This window comes from Orcinus orca, chromosome 17, assembly GCF_937001465.1.
Source record: "Orcinus orca chromosome 17, mOrcOrc1.1, whole genome shotgun sequence".
In the NCBI taxonomy this organism is placed as follows: Eukaryota; Metazoa; Chordata; class Mammalia; order Artiodactyla; family Delphinidae; genus Orcinus; species Orcinus orca.
Window position 1 is genome coordinate 84,289,017 of NC_064575.1, and position 20,576 is coordinate 84,309,592.

The window sequence follows — 20,576 nt, forward strand, 5'->3', positions numbered from 1 at the left end:
CCTTCCACATTTGGAACAACGTGAGGTCATCCACTGTCTCAAGTCCGGGCATGACGGAGACAGCTGGAGAGGACCCACTACGCCAGCCAGGGCAGTGGTGCAAGGCTTCCCGCTCGGACTCCCCATTGACACCACACATTTCTCATTTTCTTCGAGAAGCTCAGGTTTGAGGAATTTGTAAGGAGGTTATGGGCCTGGCGATTACATCAAGTGAGACAGAAGATTCAGGACGTGGCTGTGAACCTGGTGAGATCACGGAGCCGCATCCTGATGGGCATCCGGGAGGCTGGCCTTGCCCTGCTTCACAAACCAAGAAAAACTGCCCTGATAGCGTGGCCTCTAAGCCCCTTTTTGAATAAACACCTGAAATCCTTCCTCAAATACAATTAACTTAAAAGCTGGAGTTTTAAAAGTACCAAGGCCACTCAAAACGACTCCAAGCTCATCCTGACTGGAGGGTTTCGATCCTTATCAATTAAAGCAGCCTCATCCACCCTGGCTCTCTGCCAGGCTGAAGCTCAAGGTCAGCTCATCAAAGAAACAATCAGTTCATCCCCACCCCACCCCCGTCTCACCCCAAATTAAAGACCCACTGGTTTCCTGTAAATGGCATCTAAACTCTACCCCAATTTCTTCTTTAATAATTCACAACTTGTAGCGTGTGAACAATCTACAGGATTATTAGTGGCTTTTGCGTACATTATTGTTTTTGTGAATTCTGTAAGGAGTAACATGAACTTCCCTCTGCTTTAACTCTGGACAGTAGTGACGGATATGGGTTTGGCAGTCTCCTGGCACATGGGATCTTGGCATGTTGACCATCACTGAGTCCCTGGCCCTTAGCATTGAGCCAAGCACATCTTAGGCACTCTATAAATATCTGATTAGTTGAATTTCAGAACAGAATTAAAACAGGGATCTATATTGGCCCTTTTTTAAATTAAATTGCACACAACTTTTGGGTGAACCCAGTTCATGCTCCCATGCTACACAGAACAAGTAAATATTTTCCTATAAATTGATGAAATGCCTTTATTGTCAAAAACAAGAAAAGTCCTCACCAGAAAAAAAAGGCTCCACTCATCTCTTCCAAAACCAGAAGTATAAATATGAGGCACCACTAACATTAAATTAGCTCATGTCTAACAATTCTATTCAGCAAGTCTGATCATTTACTCATGAATATGGACATTTTTCAGGAGCTTCGGTCTTCAAAGCCCTTCCTATAGCTACAGGGGGTGTCTTGCAATGACTGACTTGAATTTTTGTTTTGAATTAAACTGACTTAAACATTAAGTCCATGTTTTCCAGGCATAGGTCCTTGAAACATTTGGTTAGAACATTAAAATAGTCCCAGACTAGTTTTCTAAGAAAAAACATTGGCCGGGTCCATGGGTACTGTGTCAGCCCTCTCCAGAGAGAGACGAGGAACACTGATTGTGTGACAGAGCAACAATCCCACACACAGTGTGAACACAACCATTCCACACAAAGTCACCTACCCTGCTCCAGGTCCTGACTGAACACCAGTAATATGGGTCTGCCACCCTCAGTCAGCATCACAGAGCACCTACCATCACCCTTTTTTTTCTCCTGAGAATATAACTTTGAATTCGCTGCTGCCTGACTCTTGCCAAAAGCTGACTTACGAGAAATCACCTTCATGAAGGAGTGCTTGATGTATAAACAGTCCGTCCATTACACTACGTATGGCTGGGACAGTCCAGACTGCTGTATTAGACTGCTCGTCTTAGCTCAGGCTGCTCTAACAGAATACCATCGTCCAGGCATCTTAAACAACAATACTCATCTCTCACAGTCTGGAGGCTGAAGTCTGAGACCAGTGTGCCGGCATGATCGGGTTCTGCTGAGGGCCCTCTCCCTGGCTCACAGACATGGTCACTGCATCCTCATGTGGAGAAGAGAAAGAGCTCTGGTCCCTTCATCTCCTTATAAGGGCACTAATCCCATCATGGGGGCCCCATCCTCGTGACCCCATCTAAACCTAATCAGCCCCCAAAGGCCTCACCTCCAAATATCATCCCACTGGGGTCAGGTCATTGGCAGATGAATTTTGGGGGGACACAGTCCACAGCAGAGCTGCATGTTTGGACCACACTGCTCTGTCCTCTGGGAGAGCTGGGTGTACCCAACCCCCTCTGGCATCAAGCCTGTAGTTTGCACTGAGGAATGTCACGAACAAAACAACCATGAGAACCTGCTTCAGATTTTTGTAGGGATATTTTTGAGGACATTATTCAATATGTTCCCTTTAAGAGAACCCACAAGAGGGGTTTCCACAAGCCTCCTTACTGTGAAGAGGTGTATTTCTCCAGTGTGACTGGTTTGCGTCTGCTTATGAGACAGAGAGTTTTGTAACCAATCACATTTGCCCCTATACCCATTGTTAGTTAATTATTGACATATGATTAACAGAATCATGCTTTTCCCCCATCTCCAGCCATTATGTACGACCCTTACTTACCTTTCACTCTGGTGACTTTATTTTTAACATAACATTTCTATGAGCTGCCTCAAATGTTTTATGAAAACACGGCAAAATGTGTACCTGCATCACAATTACTTGAAACCATTCTGGGGCGAGCCCAGTTCATGCTAGACTAAGATCTGAAGGGCAAGCTTATTTGTTGATGAGAATAGATGGGAAAGAAGCTTCCTTCCCCTTTCTCTCCCGCCCCAGCAATTCAGCCCTGAGTCCATTACAGAGGGCAAAGCCAGGTACGCATCTGAGCAGGCGACAGGGCAGAGGGCATGCTGGCCGGAGTGGGGCAAGAGGGGCCTGGGGGGCTGGGGCAGCAGCACAGCCTGGCCATCAGAGCTCCCCATGGGGAGGGAGGTCAACCTGATAACCACTGGTAACCAGCAGGGGAACTGACCAAATGAGTAACCATACTGAGGCTAATGGGAGACAGGTTTCCCCCAGTCTGAGAAGGGAGTTACAGATTTCAGAAAAGTAGAAGGATCCCCTAAGATGTTGGGTGGAACTGGAGGTATCAGTATGAACTCACGGTTTCCAATACACAGAAATAGATGCAGAAATAACCATGGACATGAACATGCAGTGAGTAACGTATGTATATAAATAGATATTGCCTAGTTCTATCCACTGCGAGCAGCAACACCCCAATGGTAAGGAGCACACACAGCACCCAGATCTTAACTTAAATTCCATTCTCCACTGAAAGGACCAGGGCTCTTGGAAGAAATGGCTAACACAGGGCTGGGAGCAGGGACTCAGATCTGAGTCCACAACCCCAACAGAGGCAGTGGAGAGCAAAGGGCATTTGTGGAGGCTCCTGAAAGAAAGAAGCTTCGTCTTTCCCCCACAGGTGTTGCCTCTCTCTTCTCCCGGACACTGCAGGATGAGGAGCTGCGGCTGCCCCCATGATGCCACCCGGGGCCTGAGACTAAAGCCTCACTGCAGAGGGCACAGCTGAGAGGGGAGAGAAGACAGGTTCTGATGAGGTGGCCTGAAGCCTGGCCCCAGCCCTGCCTGAATCCCTCTCCTGGACTTTGTAGGTGTGTGTGCCATAAATTCCCTTTTGCCTAAGATAGTCTGGGTCAAGTATTCTGCCAACTGCTATGCAAAGAATTCTGATGGGTAGACCTGTTCATTCACCAAACACACATGAGCACCCAAGGGCTACAAAGACAAAGAAAGCCCTCTTCACGTAGCCCTCAGTCAAAAAGAACAAAGATGTATCGTATAATCAAGTTCTGTAAATGAAACAGAAGAAAGACATAAGAGATACTGCTGGCTGGCTAACCCAGCACCATTTCTAACCCCCTTCTCCTTATCCCACCTACAGTACAGAGACTGGGAGAGTTAAACATGTATTTCCTCAGCCTCTCTTACAACTAGCGGTGCCACGAGATGCACTCCTGGTCAAGGAGACTGGGGCAGAAGCCTACTATGAATCCGTCCAGATCATTTTTGCTTTCCTAGTAAACAAAAGATAGGTTCCCTGGCCCTGCCCCTTCTTCCTTCATCCTGTCTTGGATGTTGATGTGTTATCTGGAGCTGCAGCAGCTATTTGGTCATCAGGAGGTAAAGAAGGAGTTGCAGAGAGGCCACCTCTCTCCAAGTTCTTAATAAATAAGAAAAATCACCTCTTATTTGTGATCCACTGCTAGGTTTTCTACTCTTTGCACTGAAATAATTGGTAATTTATACAGAAGGTGTAATTATTTCTATCTGGGTGGCTCTAGAAAAAGGCTTTATGGAGGAGATAATCCTTGAACTAAATCTTGAAAGATGCCTGAATGTCACCAGGCAGAGCAAGGGAGGGAAAGGCGCTGCAAGCAGAAGGTGGAGCCTGAGCAGAGGAATGAAACCCCCCGCACATTCTGCCTACTCAGTGATTCCAGAAGGGCGTGCAGGGCTGGGGGTCCAGGAAGGGGCTCACAGTCAGTCTGGAGACAGAGCAGGCCGCAGATGGTCTTGTAAGCCACTCAAAGCAAGCGAGGTGCAGGCGCCCCCCCGGGCCCGTGCGCAGGGGTGAACAGTCTAGGAAAGTGGGCCCTACCGGATGCGGGTAAGTGCGAGCGCCACAAGGCCTGGTTGGCCTCCACTGCACAGAGGGCCACGTCTCGGCCATGGAACCGGGCAGACACGGGTTTGCGGGGCTCTGCTGGCAGACAAGCACGTGACCATGGCAGTTCTCCGATGGCCCTGGCCTGATTCTCTGGTCTATAAAACACACTTCACAGGCGATGGCTGCGACTTAACGAGATGACAGACCAGATACACAGCCAACCCAAACCAGGAACTCTTCTAAAGATCTGCATCCCTGATCAGACCAAAGACAGACGCTGGGAGCGAAGCTCACCTTCCGCACCCCGGCCAGCCTGTCCTACCTGACGATGGGAAGTTTGGTGAAGGGCACCGGGGGCAGTGTGAGGCCATCGGGGAGGGTGATGAGCTCCATGGTTCCGGGACACTTGGAGGTATAGTTCTCCAGGCTTTGCGTCACATCCTTTTTTTCTGATGAGAAAATAAAAACAAAATAAAGGTTAATTAAACCAAAGAAAAGGGGGAGTGGGGGGGGGGTTGTTTTGCTCTATTTTATTTTTTTGAGCAAAAATAAAATTCTTAACCCAAATACTTAACAGTCCAGTGAGTCCAGTCTTCTGAGAGAAATAAAGGGGCAGTGACCAAAAGAGACAAAAAGAAAATAGCAGCTTTATTCAATTTACTTAAATAATCACTAGCAGCTGCTCCATTTAAGGGCCTGTGGATAAAAAGGAAATTAAGTCACCATCTTCTAGGAGATTTCATTTTCTAAGATAATAAATCCTTATCAAATTCCAAGAAGGTCAATGGGCAGGCAGGACTGGAGAATATTTTATTACTTAATAAATATTTTTCCAGCAATTACTAGGTACCAAGCAAAATGCCAGGCCCTGTCCCCAAGGAGTGTACAGTCCATCTGTATAACAGATATTTAAGCAAATAATTACAAACCAGTATTTTTATGTAAAAGTAGAGCTTTGTGAGATAAGGCTGGTTTTCTCCACCCCATCCCTGTCCCTTTCACTAGGAGGGAGGAGAAGAGGATGCAGGTAATAGTGAATAATGTTTGCTTATCACCCATGACGCACCCTAGACACGTGCTCACGGGCTCTGTAACACTCCGGAGCTCAAGGGCGCTTCCAGCTGGAAAACTCGAAGTAACTCGGAAAGGCAGGCATCACTGTGCCCATTTTGCAAACGAGAAAACCGAGCCCAACTGAAGTTAAAGTCGTGTCAAAAATCCCGTGTTTGGCCCTCAGCCTGTGATCTCCACACTCCCACACTGTTTGGAAGAATTAAGGAGTCAGGGATCGGGGGTTCACTCCTGGCCTGTTTCCTGTCACTGCTGGCAGGGAGGGTGGAGGACCTGGAGAGAAGAGGGACAGAGCGGCACAGCCATGGGGGCGAGACTCTGGGCCATGAAGTTAGACCAGGTTCCAGTACATGGCTTGGTCTTTCCCCATCTGTGGTGTGACCACCTGATGGGAAACCTTAACCTCCCATCTAAAGAATTTCTAAGGGTGAATTAAAAACAGTGGCTGGTGGACATGAGACTGAGCTCAGAGGAACGATGGCACTGTCACCACTGTCATACCGGTGCCTGCAGGGAATTCGAGGACGTCACAGAGAGTGGTGCAGGGCTGCGCGGTGAGGCTGCTGGCTCCACTGACCGGCGACCATACAAAACAAGATCCAGGCAGAGAATGACTAGATCTCAGGCACATACATTAATGGGTTAACTGTGCCACAGGGCTTTTCTGTGTCTAAGCATCATTCCTTAGAGAACAGGGGGGCAGAAAAGCAACCAGAATTAATCTAGATACGACACAGTAATGTTAATTTGCAGCATGAACAAAATTCTTTAAATAATCAAATCATCTTCAATTTACAGGTGACAAATCTCCCAAGGGGCTCCCGCTGATAACATATAAGTGACCTAATTTGCCTAATGTTGGGTAGAGCACTCGTGGTTTAGGTACCTTATTATAAGGCTGAATTATGCCCTCCCAGTAAACCCTGCTGAAATGAAGAAAGGAATGAACCTATTAATGATGCCCGGTGCCACCTGCAAAGTTACCCAAGAAGGAACAGTACCCGGGGTGTTCTGCTCAGCTGGCTGCACAGAACAGGACGGACACGCAGGGACGCACTGCAGGATCTCCTTCTGAGAATCTCCCGTGTCTGTACTTTAGCCTCTTCTTCTGGGCACTGTTCCCTGGAAGACTTTCCCATGTGGGGTATAAGACTGGCTGTGGAAGCCAGGTGAAGCGGTCAACGCCCCATATGCATTTAGTCCCCTCGGTTTCAACAGGGCCCTGCTCTCCAGCTGTGCCTGTGACTCCAGCACATATGCTTTCTTTTTACTCCGTCAGGCGAAATACTAATCTTCTGCGGAGACGGCAGAGGGACAGCCACCTGCTTCCGGAGCAGAGAAGGAGATCTGGGGACACAATCAACTCATGAGATGCTTTACAGCTAATTCTCCCACCGTCACGGCCCTCGTCACATCACCCCCAGAGCACCGCTGCCTTCTGGGGCCTCTTCCCTGCCTTCACTACCTGACAACTTCACTGTCACTTTAGTGGGGTTTCCAGGGTTAAATGCTTATGTTCAATTGTCAGTGTGGTCCATCCGTTAGAAAGTTCTCATCAACCTTCCTCCTGACAGAGCTGAGCACCTGCTGTATGTTGTTGCCCAGATCTATTTTTATCAAGGATTCTAAAGTGGTAATTTTTTAATTCTCTAATTAAAAAGGATTTTCCCTCATCAACCGTTTGGTGATCCTGAAACAGACGACACAGAAAGGAGGGCTGACAAATGAGTCTGTCCCTTCATTTACTGGAGAGAGAACTGGTGTCCCTACCACCTCCAAAGATGACCAGTAAGTCGTATATGACTCAGTATCACTATGCACTGGTGGATTTTTATATATTTGGTATTTCAGTTGGCTTCCATCACATTCTTTTTTGATGTTCAAACTGTCCCATGTTCGGCAGCCCTTGCAGGTTGGTTCCTATGTCTTTAGAGAAGGCCCAAGATTGTCAACAGCTTGCTATCTTTCTAGCTCATTTCCAGCCTCAGGTCTAGAATCTATTTTCCAAGGAGCGCAGGATCCTTTCAGTGTTTAGAGATCGGAATCTGGAGGCTGGGTGCTCAACGCCACCAGATTCTCCTTGTCTCTCTAGGTCTTGACAAAACACAGGTCCACTTACCAAATTTTTTAAGTGGTGAGACTGTGATTTTTTCTTTAAATTTTGTTTAAGTTCTGACAGCTAAAAATCAAGGTCATTGGACTACAAGTTCCTTAAAGGGAAAGCATCTTGTCACCTTTTTTGGTTTTCCCCTAATTTGTCAAGAGTATTTAGATGACAAAAGGTGTTAAAGAGCTATGTGTTAGTCGGCTGGCCTCATTTATCCAAAGAGGTAGGACAGAATCAATCTGTGGGCAAGAGTAAAATAAAATAATAAAATGAGAGAAACAGCCATTGATTCACCAACAGAAGCCAGGCTGTGCAGGCTGACCACCTCCTCACCTTTTCTTAGTGCACCTTACCGCGGTGGGAACCACAAAGGAGCTCTGGGTGCTACGTGTCGATACTAAGGACCGTGGCCCCCACCGAGGTGATTCTTCTCCAGGTATTTTCTACTTCAACAAGCAGCTGAAATAATCATGTGATGCATTCCACCACTCACTACTACTCGTATCACTTTTTCTTCACTCATCAAGTTACTGTTTTCCTTCCTCTTCGTTTAACCTTACCTGACTTTACTCATTCAAGCCCTCATCCACTCAGCTTTCATCAAACACCTACGAGGCGCCCACAGCATTGAGCACCAGGGACACAGAAGCACGACAGGCTTTACTTTTGGGGTGTCCCAAGTTGAAAGAGCACACAATGTCAAAAGAGGACATTACGGCTCCTTATCAGTGACTTTACAGAGGCAGGATCAAAGTCTGGGAGAAGAGCACACGAGACATGTAATTTGGCCAAAGAAGGTTTTATAGAAGAGGCAACATCTGGTCTTTGCCAAGGGTCCTGGGACTCAGAGCAAAAACAATGAGTGCGTTATTTGGACGTTTTGCTATGTTTTAAGGAAAATATGACAAAAATACGGACAGAGGATGAATAATGACATATCATTATAAGCTGTACATACACAAGAGAACTTGACGGAGAAGCTGTCTGAGGCACGTGCGAGAGGGAATCGGCTAAGGCTGGTAACGTCTGTGGACATCAAGGGCTGAATGGTGCGGCAGCACGGGGACCTGCATGGGAACGGCGACGGGACTGCCGCAGGCGAGGACGGTACAGGCTTTGCGGTACACTGACTGTCAAATCTTGATACTTCACACAGGTCTACAATGCGGGACCTTCTCTGGAACACAGGACTCCTCAGAGGCTTGTGACAGTTGCTGTAGAAATTTCACTACTGACAACAGATGATGAATACACAGTTGCTGGGCAGAAAAGGAGGCTTCGTGTCCAAGGGAAGAAATGTAGAAACACTCAGACAAAGAATGACAGACTAAGCTCAGGTCTGCTGCAGGCAGTTTTCACTTCTACAGCACGTCCACAGGGGCCAGCACTGTTCTTAGCACAAAGCGCTGCAGAAATACTTGCAGTCCTTACCCACAATTACGCATACTGGACATTAGGGACATTAGGGATTGTGAAGATTATGATTCTCCACTCACAAATAGTGTATGTGATGCCATTTTACTAAGACATAAGTGAGCTTCAGGAAGAGGCAGTGATTAGCTCAAAGCTACAAAACTAGTAGTCTGGGAAGGTGGGGATCACCCTCAATCCGGGATCTCTGTAACACTACACCTGTTCATCCGACAGCACCTCACTGCCAGTGAAAAAGTTAATCTCCACTACAAACACCACTGTGACAACTTCCACGCCTGCAGTAGCTCACAGCAAACAACACTGCCACCAAGAACTAAAAGAGCCACAACAGAAGTAGGAGGGGCACTGGAGAGTTGTCAAGGCAACAAAGATTTGAGAGTCCAGAGGGAAGGGGCACTCATGAAGATGAACCCCCTTCCTGCGTCCACTTTGTCCCTGGGAGCGTGTGTGGATTCTAGGCATGGAGAGAACCACCGCCAAGAGGCTGAGCAGCCAGGAGAGCCCGCGGCTTCCTCATGGGGCAGGGAGAGCAACCGCATGTCACCGAGCCAGCGGGCCCGGAGCCAGGTGCCCGGGAGGAGCCGGGTGCCCGGACTCGCTGCACCGGTTCCCCTGGGGCTTTTTCCAGTCAGCTCTGCAGGCCTGAAGGCTGCCAAATCCACCTGAAAGTGACTCAGAAGAGAGGGCAGGTCAAGTGGAAAGGGTGACACCAGATGGCCTTGCCACACCACGGGGACAGCTGCATGAGGTATAAAAGGGGCCTCTTCAAAATCCATCAGAAGGGGAACGTAAATGAACTAAATTCTGGAGGGCGGCAAGCCCTTCCCAGGAGAGAAGACCCACAGCTGCTTTCGTCCCTGGCAGAGCAGTAGGAGGAAATGGGGAGTCAGACAAAGAGGAAGGGAAGGAGAAAAGAGCTGAACTTTTCACAAACTACTCCCAACTGCCCATGGTGGGGACAATGGATTCCAACTCACAGGAACCCAGCCACCAAGCAAGTCTACACACTCATCCTTTCCCTGGGCCTTCGCAGAGGGTGTAGCACACTGCAGGCTGGAGGCTGAGAGGAAGACCCCCTCCTGAGGTTCTCAGAACCTTCCCCAGATGTAAGGCAGCTGCCCGCAGAAATCTGGGCAAGCCAGAAGAGCTGAGAGGTGCACTGAGGCGCAACGCACTTTCTCCAAGTGAAAGCAGAGAGGTCTGCTTTCAGAGAGCCCGGGGCAGGAGAACGAGAGGGACCCCTTCCTCCAAGGCCAAGGCCATCAAAGGCCGGAGCAGGACAGAGAAGCTGAAAGAAATCCCTCCAAGGCACTAGGGACGTTCACTGCGTGCAAGAAAGTGGCCTACAGAAAGCTGGGGCAGGGCGGAGAGGAAGCACACAGAATGCAGAAAGCCAGAGGTGGGACTGGAGACCAAAGAGAGCCCCACTAAACCCACCAACCGTGCCGCCTGGCTTAGAGCAGAGAACGATGGCCTGTGGTGGGAAAGCCGGCAGCTGGCTGTAAAGCACAGGGGGACCCCCACAGTCTCCCCTGCACCCACAGCCCACGCCCCGTAAAAGGTCTAATCCTGACCCCACCCTCCAAACGCCATGAGCTATCAGCGAGCCACAGCAAAGCCTACCCCCAGCTCAGCTACACATCAGACTGGCAAGGATCCGACAGTGAAGCCGACACAAGAGGCAGCGCCTTTCTCTAAGGGTCAGTATTATTCACCTCACTCTCCACTGTTCTTTAATACACCAAGTACAAAAAGGGAAGTAGTATAATATTACCTGAAGGTAGACTGTGGTCAGAGATGCACACTGTAATCTCTAGAGCAAGTAAGAAAAAAATAGAGATGTGGCTTTAAAGTCAATAGAGAAGACAAAATAGAACACAGAAAAGATTTTATTCTCCTAAATAAAGGCAGAAAAGGAGAAAGAGAAGGGCTTGGAGTGACAGGTGGAGGACAGGGTCATTGACCAAGATGCAAACCCAGGATAAGAGAAAAGTCAAGGGTCCTCTGATCTGAAGACAGTGGTTTAGACATGTCGAATGTGAAGCATGCAGGTACTACCCAGAAGGATGAAAAGACCCAAAAAGCTGTTGGACGATGATTAGGAAAGTAGACTCAGAACAAGACGGAATCCCAAGCACCACAAAAATCAGCAAAGATAACATTTCCCAGGTGAAGTGTAAAGGTGACAGGAGAAAAACAGAGGGTCTGAGGACAACGCCCTGGGGAACACAGAGGTTAAGCGCAATGAGAAAAGAACTAGTAAATGGGTTTGAAAAGAAACAATCCTAGAAGCTCAGGATGAGACTCAAGAAGCCCAAAGATGAGTTTTTCTGGAAAGAAGAGAAATGGAGGTGAAAGGGATAGAAAGGTCAATTAGGATGAGACTAAAAACCCATCGCCACATGTGGGAGTTACATGCTCATCTGCTACCTTCAAAAGAAACTAGTGGGTGCAGGAACCCAACAGCAGCAAATTAAGAATCAGGCGGGAAGTGAGTAGGCGATGGCTGGTCCCCTGGGCAGTGAGTTAAAGCACCGACAGGCAGCAGCATAAAAGCCAGGTACGTGTCCAAGGGGGCTTCCCCTGCATTGTCCCACTCAACGGTACCACTTACCCAGTAAGCAACATGCTACCCCTAGCCCTACTGTAGGGATAAGAACACTTAGGAGCCAAGATCCCAGACCTCTCTTTTTTTTTAATGTTTTAATGAATTATTAAAGAATTATCATTTCTTTCTGTGATAGTGGTGTTGGTTTTTGGGGGCTCTGTTATTTATTTATTTACTTATTTAGCTGTGCTGGGTCTTAGTTGCTGTGTGTGGGATCTAGTTCCCTGACCAGGGATCGAACCCAGGCCCCCTGCATTGGGAGCAGAGTCTTAACTACTGGACCACCAGGGAAGTCCCCCAGATCTCTTTTCTGAGGTCACATTGCCAGTGAGCAGGCTGAGATTTCAAGTCCAGGGTCCTCACACCTAGTTCTCTTTCCACCATTCAGAGTGACTTCCTTGGGCATCACTGTGCCCATTTTACAGAGAGGGAATTTGAGGCTTGGAATGGTCACGTGAACTCTCCTGGGGTCATGCCAGTAATAAGTGGCTAAATTATATTCATACTCAGAGCTATGAGCTCAAACTTTTTGCTTTTTCCATTTCATTGCGCTGCCCACCCAGATTGCCTCAATATGTGAAAATACAGAAGAAAACACAGATATCTTGAAACGTCATATCCAGCAAGTTGAGCACCTGACAAGCAAGAAAAATCAACCTGGCTTTTCTTCACTCTGCAAATACATCCAGGCAGCATAACGGTCCAACTACAAAGGTTGAAAGAGTCACGTGCCACCACCACAAAGATGAATGATCTTGCCAAACCAGCAGGTACAGAATAAGCCCTGTCATGTACCAAGAAAACAGGCCTCTCCGTAACAGGAGGCTGATTGAATCAGATAAACCTGCACTGAGCCACAGTAACTGCTTCCCATCAGTGTTGCTTTATACTTGTTTTTCACTTAATTTACATAGTGACAGGTCGGAGGCCCGGAGAAGCAATCATTCAAGTAGACAAGGAGACTAAATATTTTCCCTTGTTCTTTTCAAGTATATAAACACGCTCTACCAAAACGAAAGGCAATGATGTTAAGCCATCATCTTTTACTTAACCATCTATTTAAAATGCTACCTAGAAAAATTTTAAATATCTCTAGAGATCTCAATATAACTCCCAGAAGGGAAAATGATCTTAAGAATAGACACTTAATAAATAATTAGAAAGAATCTGCACATCCAATTATGAAGTAATGGTTGGATAAGCCATGGTGCAGAAACATAATGCAAATTTATGCAATCATTAAAAACGGCATTTATAAAGAGTCTGCAGTAATATGAAAAATGTCTTACAATACATGGAAAATCAGAATTCAAGATAATATTTTTGAAATAAATGAAATTTCAAAAATCAATCCAATTTGTTTTAAATAGAAAATGAAACAAAAGAAATACATTAAAACGTTAACAGTGTGTGTGTTTGCCCATGTAGGATTATACACAATTTTTTCCTTTCTGCTTATACATTTCAAGACTTCTAAAAGGAACATACATTATTTGTATAATAACAATTATTCCAAAACTACTCAAAATTGAGTTTTCAGGAAGTTTTCTAAAGAAAAACCAGGGCTTATTTATCAACATTACAAAGGAGTGAAGAAAGTAGCACCCTACAACATCAATCAGGAGCTTTTGAGGTTCCCCAATCTGACAGAGGTGTCTACTGTAGGGACATGTACAGCCCTTCCCAGCCCCACAGCTGCCCTTGGCAATGCTTAGAAACCAGAGCAGCAGCAGCGGCCAACATTTAACGAGGACTTACTACACGCCAGGCACTGTGCGCAGCACCCTCCACGTCTTATCTCATTAAATCATCCGAAAACCTAAAGGAAGAGGTGCCCCTGCTCTCCCTGTTTTACAGGTTAGCAAACTGAAGCTTAGAAAGGTTTTATTCTAGCTCAGTGTGCCTTCCACTTCCACCAGGCTCTCATTTGTAATCAGTTGCCAGGCTCAGCCAGCACCCTTTCTTCTAAAACTATTTCGTATTTCAGTCAACATTCCTTTAACAAATATCGAGTATCTGCCCTATAAAAGGAAAAGCCCAGCCTTAAAGCACTCAGCAGGATCCCCACATCTTCAAGGACAACAAGATCTCCTAACTCCTCAGCCTCCTTCTACGACTGGTGGGGTCTCAACAAATACATACTAAGAAATAATTTAGGAAAGGTAGTGTTAAGTTAATTCAGTTCCGCATTTATTGACTATCTTCTTGGTAAAAGCATTGTCCCAAATGACAAAAGATGAAAGGTGTATAAGTAAGACATAGTCTGATCCCCAAGGAGCCTGCAATCTAGTGAGGGAACCAGATGGCGAAATTGATCTCAGGACATAATGTAATGGTGCTTAATTGAGAACTAAGCAAGGTAATGAGGAGGTGAAGAGGAAAGAATTATTACCCTCTTAATAACATGGGAAACAGGAAAAGTACAAGGAGAGAGCAAGCTACCACAGAACAGCATGAAAAAACATATGATATTACAAGTCCCAATATATATGAAATACAGATTATGTAGATAGAGAAAGTATGAAATTAGGCTAAAAAGATGGTTTGAATCAAATCTGAGCATCCTTGAGATGGAGCTGAGAATTTACTAGACGGAGGACAGTCAGTCACTGCAAGTTTCTTAAGGGGCAGAAGGATGTGATTTAGTTTGTGCTTCAGGGAGATAATTCTGGTTCCAGTGTGAAGAATGGATCAAAAGAGCAAAGGAAGGAATAGGACATGATGTTAGGAGTCTACTGCACCAATCCAAGAAATAGGTGTTGAAAATCTAGCTTTTATATACAGAATGGATAAATAAAAAGGTCCTACTGTAGAGCACAGAGAACTACATTCAATATCCTATGATAAACTACAACAGAAAAGAATATTAAAAAAAGAATGCATATATATATGTATAACTGAATCCCTTTGCTGCACAGCAGAAATTAACACAACACTGTATATCAACTATACTTCAACTTTAAAAAATATTGATTAAAAAACACAGTACAGGAATTTCCTGTCCTTACTTCAACTGCCCACATTGTCTTCAAGCTTGCGGGATCTTGGTTCCCAGGCCAGAGGTCGGGCCCAAGCTCCTGTGGTGGGAGCTCCAAGTCCAAACCGCTGGACTAACAGGGAAACTCAGACCCCAGGGAATATCAACTGGAGTGAGGCCTCCCAGAGGACCTCATCTCAGCACCAAGACCCAGCTCTATCCAAATGCCTGCAAACTCCAGTACTGGACGTCTCAGGCAAAAAAAAAAACAGTACAACAGGAATACAGCACCACCCATCCGAAAAAAAAAAAAAAAGAAACGACAAAAAAATATATTACAAAGGAGCAAGAAAAAACCTACAAGACCAAATAAATGAAGATGAAATAGGCAACCTACCTGAAAAAGAATTCACAGTAATGATAGTGAAGATGATCCAAAATCTCGGAAAAAGAATGGAGAAAATACAAGAAACATTTAACAAGGATCTAGAACTAAAGAGCAAACAAAAAATGATGAACAACACAATTACTGAAATCAAAAATACTCTAGAAGGAATCAATAACAGAATAAATGAGGCAGAAGAACAGATAAGTGAGCTGGAAGATAAAATGGTGGAAATAACGGCCAGAGAGCAGAATAAAGAAAAAAGGATGAAAAGAATTGAGGACAGTCTCAGAGACCTCTGAGACAACATTAAATGCACCAACATTCGAATTATAGTCCCAGAAGAAGAAGAGAAAAAGAAAGGGTCTGAGAAAATATTTGAAGAGATTACAGTTGAAAACTTCCCTAGCATGAGAAAAGAAATAGTCAAGTCCAGGAAGCACAGCGAGTACCATACAGGATAAACACAACGAGAAACACGCCAAAACACATATTAATCAAACTATCAAAAATTAAACAAAAAAAAGTAATTAAAAGAAGCAAGGGAAAAGCAACAAATAACATACAACGGAATACACATAAGGTTAACAGCTGATTTTTCAGCAGAAACTCTGCAAGCCAGAAGGGAGTGAAAGGACATATTTAAAGTGATGAAAGGGAAAAACCTACAACCAAGGTTACTCTAGCCAGTGAGGATCTCATTCAGATTCGACAGAGAAATTAAAACCTTTACAGACAAACAAAAGCTAAGAGAACTCAGCACCACCAAACCAGCTTTACAACAAATGCTAAAGGAACTTCTCTAGGCTGGAAACACAAGGGAACGAAAAGACCTACAATAACAAACCCAAAACAATTAAGAAACTGGTAATGGGAACATACATATCAATAACTACCTTAGAAGTAAATGGATTAAATGCTCCAACCAAAAGACATACACTGGGTGAATGGATACAAAAACAAGACCCATATATATGCTGTCTACAAGAGACCCACTTCAGACCTAGGGACACATACAGACTGAAAGTGAGGGAATGGAAAAAGATATTCCATGCAAATGGAAATCAAAAGAAACCTGGGGTAGCAATTCTCATCAGACAAAATATACTTTAAAATAAATACTATTAGAAGAGACAAAGAAGGACACTACATAATGATCAAGGGATCGATCCAAGAAGAAGATATAACAATTGTAAATATTTATGCACCCAACATAGGAGCACCTCAATACATAAGGCAAATGTTAACAGCCATAAAAGGGGAAAGCAACAGTAACACAATCATAGTAGGAGACTTCAACACCCCACTTTCACCAATGGACAGATCATCCAAACTGAAAATATATAAGGAAACACAAGCTTTAAATGACACATTAAACAAGATGGACTTAATTGATATGTATAGGACATCCCATGCAAAAACAGCAGATTACACTTTCTCCTCAAGTGCTCATGGAACATTCTCCAGGATAGACCATATCTTGGGTCATAAATCAAGCCTTGGTAAATTTAAGAAAATTGAAATCGTATCAAGTATCTTTTCTGACCGCAAGTCTATGAGATTAGATATCAATTACAGGAAAAAAAACTGTAAAAAAATACAAACACATGGAGGTTAAACAATACACTACTAAGTAACCAGGAGATCACTGAAGACATCAAAGAGGAAATCAAAAAATACCTACAAACAAATGACAATGAAAACATGACGACCCAAAACCTGTGGGATGCAGCAAAAACAGTTCTAAGAGGGAAGTTTATAGCCATATAATCCTACTTCAAGAAACAAGAAACATCTCAAATAAACAACCTAACCTTATACCTAAAGCAATTAGAGAAAGAAGAATAAAAAGAACCCAAAGTTAGCAGAAGGAAAGAAATCATAAAGATCAGATCAGAAATAAATGAAAAAGAAATGAAGGAAACAATAGCAAACATCAATAAAACTAAAAGCTCATTCTTAGAATAGATAAACAAAATTGATAAACCATTAGCCAGACTCATCAAGGAAAAAAGGGAGAAGACTCAAATCAACAGAATTAGAAATGAAAAAGGAGAAGTAACAACTGACACTGCAGAAATACGAAGGCTCATGAGAGATTACTACAAGCAACTATATGCCAATAAAATGGACAACCTGGAAGAAATGGACACATTCTTAGAAAAGCACAACCTTCCAAGACTGAAGCAAGACGAAACAGAAAATATAAACAGACCAATCACAAACACTGAAATTGAAACTGTGATTAAAAATCTTCTAACAAACAAAAGCCCAGGACCAGACGGCTTCACAGGTGAATTCTATCAAACATTTAGAGAAGAGCTAATACCTATCCTTCTAAAACCATTCCAAAATATAGCATAGAGAGGAACATGCCCAAGCTCATTCTAAGAAGCCACCATCACCCTGATACCAAAACCAAAGATGTCACAAAAAAAGAAAACTACAGGCCAATATTACTGACGAACATAGATGCAAAACTCCTCCACAAGATACTAGCAAACAGAATCCAACAGCAATTTAAAAGGATCATACACCATGATCAAGTGGGGTTTATCCCAGGAATGCAAGGATTCTTCAATATACACAAATCAATCAATGTGATACACCATGTTAACAACTGAAGGACAAAAACCATATGATCATCTTAATAGACGCAGATAAAGCTTCTGACAAAATTCAACACCCATTTATGATAAAAACTCTCCTGAAAGTAGGCATAGAGAGAACTTACCTCAACTTAATAGAGGCCATATATGACAAACCCACAGCCAACATCGTTCTCAATGGTGAAAAACTGAAACCATTTTCTCTGAGATCAGGAACAAGACAAGGTTGCCCACTCTCACCACTATTATTCAACATAGTTCTGGAAGTTTTAGCCACAGCAATCAGAGAAGAAAAAGAAAGAAAAGGAATCCAAATCGGAAAAGAAGAAGTAAAGCTGTCACTGTTTGCAGATGACATGATACTATACCTAGGGAATCCTAAAGATGCCACCAGAAAACTGCTACAGCTAATCAATGAATTTGGTAGAGTACCAGGATACAAAAATAACGCACAGAAATCGCTTGCATTCCTATACACTAATGATGAATAATCTGAAAGAGAAGTTAAGGAAACACTCCCATTTACCATTACAACAAAAAGAATAAAATACCTAGGAATAAACCTACCTAAAGAGACAAAAGACCTGTATGCAGAAAACTATAAGACACTGATGAAAGAAATTAAAGATGATACAAACAGATGGAGAGATATACCATGTTCTTGGATTGGAAGAATCAACATTGTGGAAATGACTATACTACCCAAAGCAATCTACAGATTCAGTGCAATCCCTATCAAACTACCAATGGCATTTCTCACAGAACTAGAAGAGAAAATTGCACAATTTGTACAGAAACACAAAAGACCCCATATAGCCAAAGCAATCTTGAGAAAGAAAACGGGAGCTGGAGGAATCAGGCTCCTGGACTTCAGACTATACTACAAAGCTACAGTAATCAAAACAGTATGGTACTGGCACAAAAACAGAAATGTAGATCAATGGAACAAGATAGAAAGCCCAGAGATAAGTCCACGCACGTATGGTCACCTTATCTTTGATAAAGTAGGCAAAAATATACAATGGAGAAAAGATAGCCTCTTCAGTAAGTGGTGCTGGGAAAACTAGAAAGCTACATGTAAAAGAATGAAATTAGAACACTCCCTAACACCATACAAAAAAATAAACTCAAAATGGATTAAAGACCTAAATGGAAGGCCAGACACTATAAAACTCTTAGAGGAAAACATAGGCAGAACACTGTATGACATAAATCACAGCAAGATCCTTTTTGACCCACCTTCTAGAGAAATGGAAATAAAAACAAAAGTAAACAAATGGGACCTAATGAAACTTAAAAGCTTTTGCACAGCAAAGGAAACCATAAAGAAGATGAAAAGACAATCCTCAGAATGGGAGAAAATATTTGCAAAAGAAGCAACTGACAAAGGATTAATCTCCAAAATATACAAGCAGCTCATGCAGCTCAATATCAAAAAAACAAACAACCCCATCCAAAAATGGGCAGAAGACCTAAATAGACATTCCTCCAAAGAAGATATACAGATTGCCAACAAACACATGAAAGGATGCTCAACATCACTAATCATTAGAGAAATGCAAATCAAAACTACAATGAGGTAGCACCTCACACCACTCAGAATGGCCATTATCAAAAAATCTACAAACAATAAATGCTGGAGAGGGTGTGGAGAAAAGGGAACCCTCTTGCACTGTTGATGGGAATGTAAATTGATACAGCCACTATGGAGAACAGTATAGAGGTTCCTTAAAAAACTAAAGATGGAACTACCATATGGCCCAGCAATCCCACTACTGGGCATATACCCTGAGAAAACCATAATTCAAAAAGAGTCATGTACCACAATGTTCACTGCAGCTCTATTTACCATTGCCAGGACATGGAAGCAAGCTAAATGTCCATTGACAGATGAATGGATAAAGAAGATGTGGCACATATATACAATGGAATATTACTCAGCCATAAAAAGAAACGAAATTGAGTTATTTGTAGTGAGGTGGATAGACCTAGAGTGTGTCATACAGAGTGAGGTAAGTCAGAAAGAGAAAAACAAATACTGTATGCTAACACCTATGTATGGAATCTAAAAAAAAAAAAAAAGGTTCTGATGAACCTAAGGGCAGGACAGGAATAAAGACGTAGACGTAGAGAATCGACTTGAAGACACGGGGAGGGGGAAGGGTAAGCTGGGACGAAGTGAGACAGTGTCATTGACATATATACACTACCAAATGTAAAACAGATAGCTAGTGGGAAGTAGCCGCATAGCACAGGGAGATCAGCTCTGTGCTTTGTGACCACCTAGAACGGTGGGATAAGGAGGGTGGGAGGGAGACGCAAGAGGGAGGGGATATGGGGATATATGTATGCATATAGCTGATTCACTTTGTTATATGGCAGAAACTAACACAACACTGTAAAGCAATTATACTCCAATAAAGATGTTAAAGAAAAAAAAAAGCAGACTTGTGTAAATAAATACTATTTTAGAAAAGGACCCATTCAGAATGAGTCTGAATCAACTCAGTTTATCCCAGTATATCTTGCAAATCTTAGACCATTGAGGGAATTACTGAAATCAGCTTGGAAAAGTGAGCTGTTTTCAAGGAGATAAAGGTTGTAAAATTTCTATTAATTAAATTTTTATTTAAGATACTTCTGTAGCCTTTGGCATGAATCGAATGATTTTCTCCTTAAAATCTAACCTACTCAACCACCTAGAGGGGTGGGATACGGAGGGTGAGAGGGAGACCCAAGAGGGAGGGGATATGGGGATATATGTATGTATACGTATAGCTGATTCACTTTGTGATACAGCAGAAACTAACACACCATTGTAAAGCAATT

At 43.7% G+C, this 20,576-nt stretch overlaps 1 protein-coding gene across 4 annotated transcripts in view; it reads right to left on the minus strand.

Moving 5' to 3' along the window:
- TRAPPC9 (trafficking protein particle complex subunit 9) overlaps positions 1–20,576 on the minus strand; it is a 509,514-nt gene that overhangs the window by 392,887 nt on the left and 96,051 nt on the right. For all 4 annotated transcript variants that reach the window (XM_049700891.1, XM_004265298.4, XM_033419745.2 and 1 more), the window contains one exon: positions 4,879–5,005. In XM_049700891.1, coding sequence (XP_049556848.1) covers positions 4,879–5,005 — 127 coding nt within the window. The remainder of the gene's footprint in view (positions 1–4,878; positions 5,006–20,576) is intronic.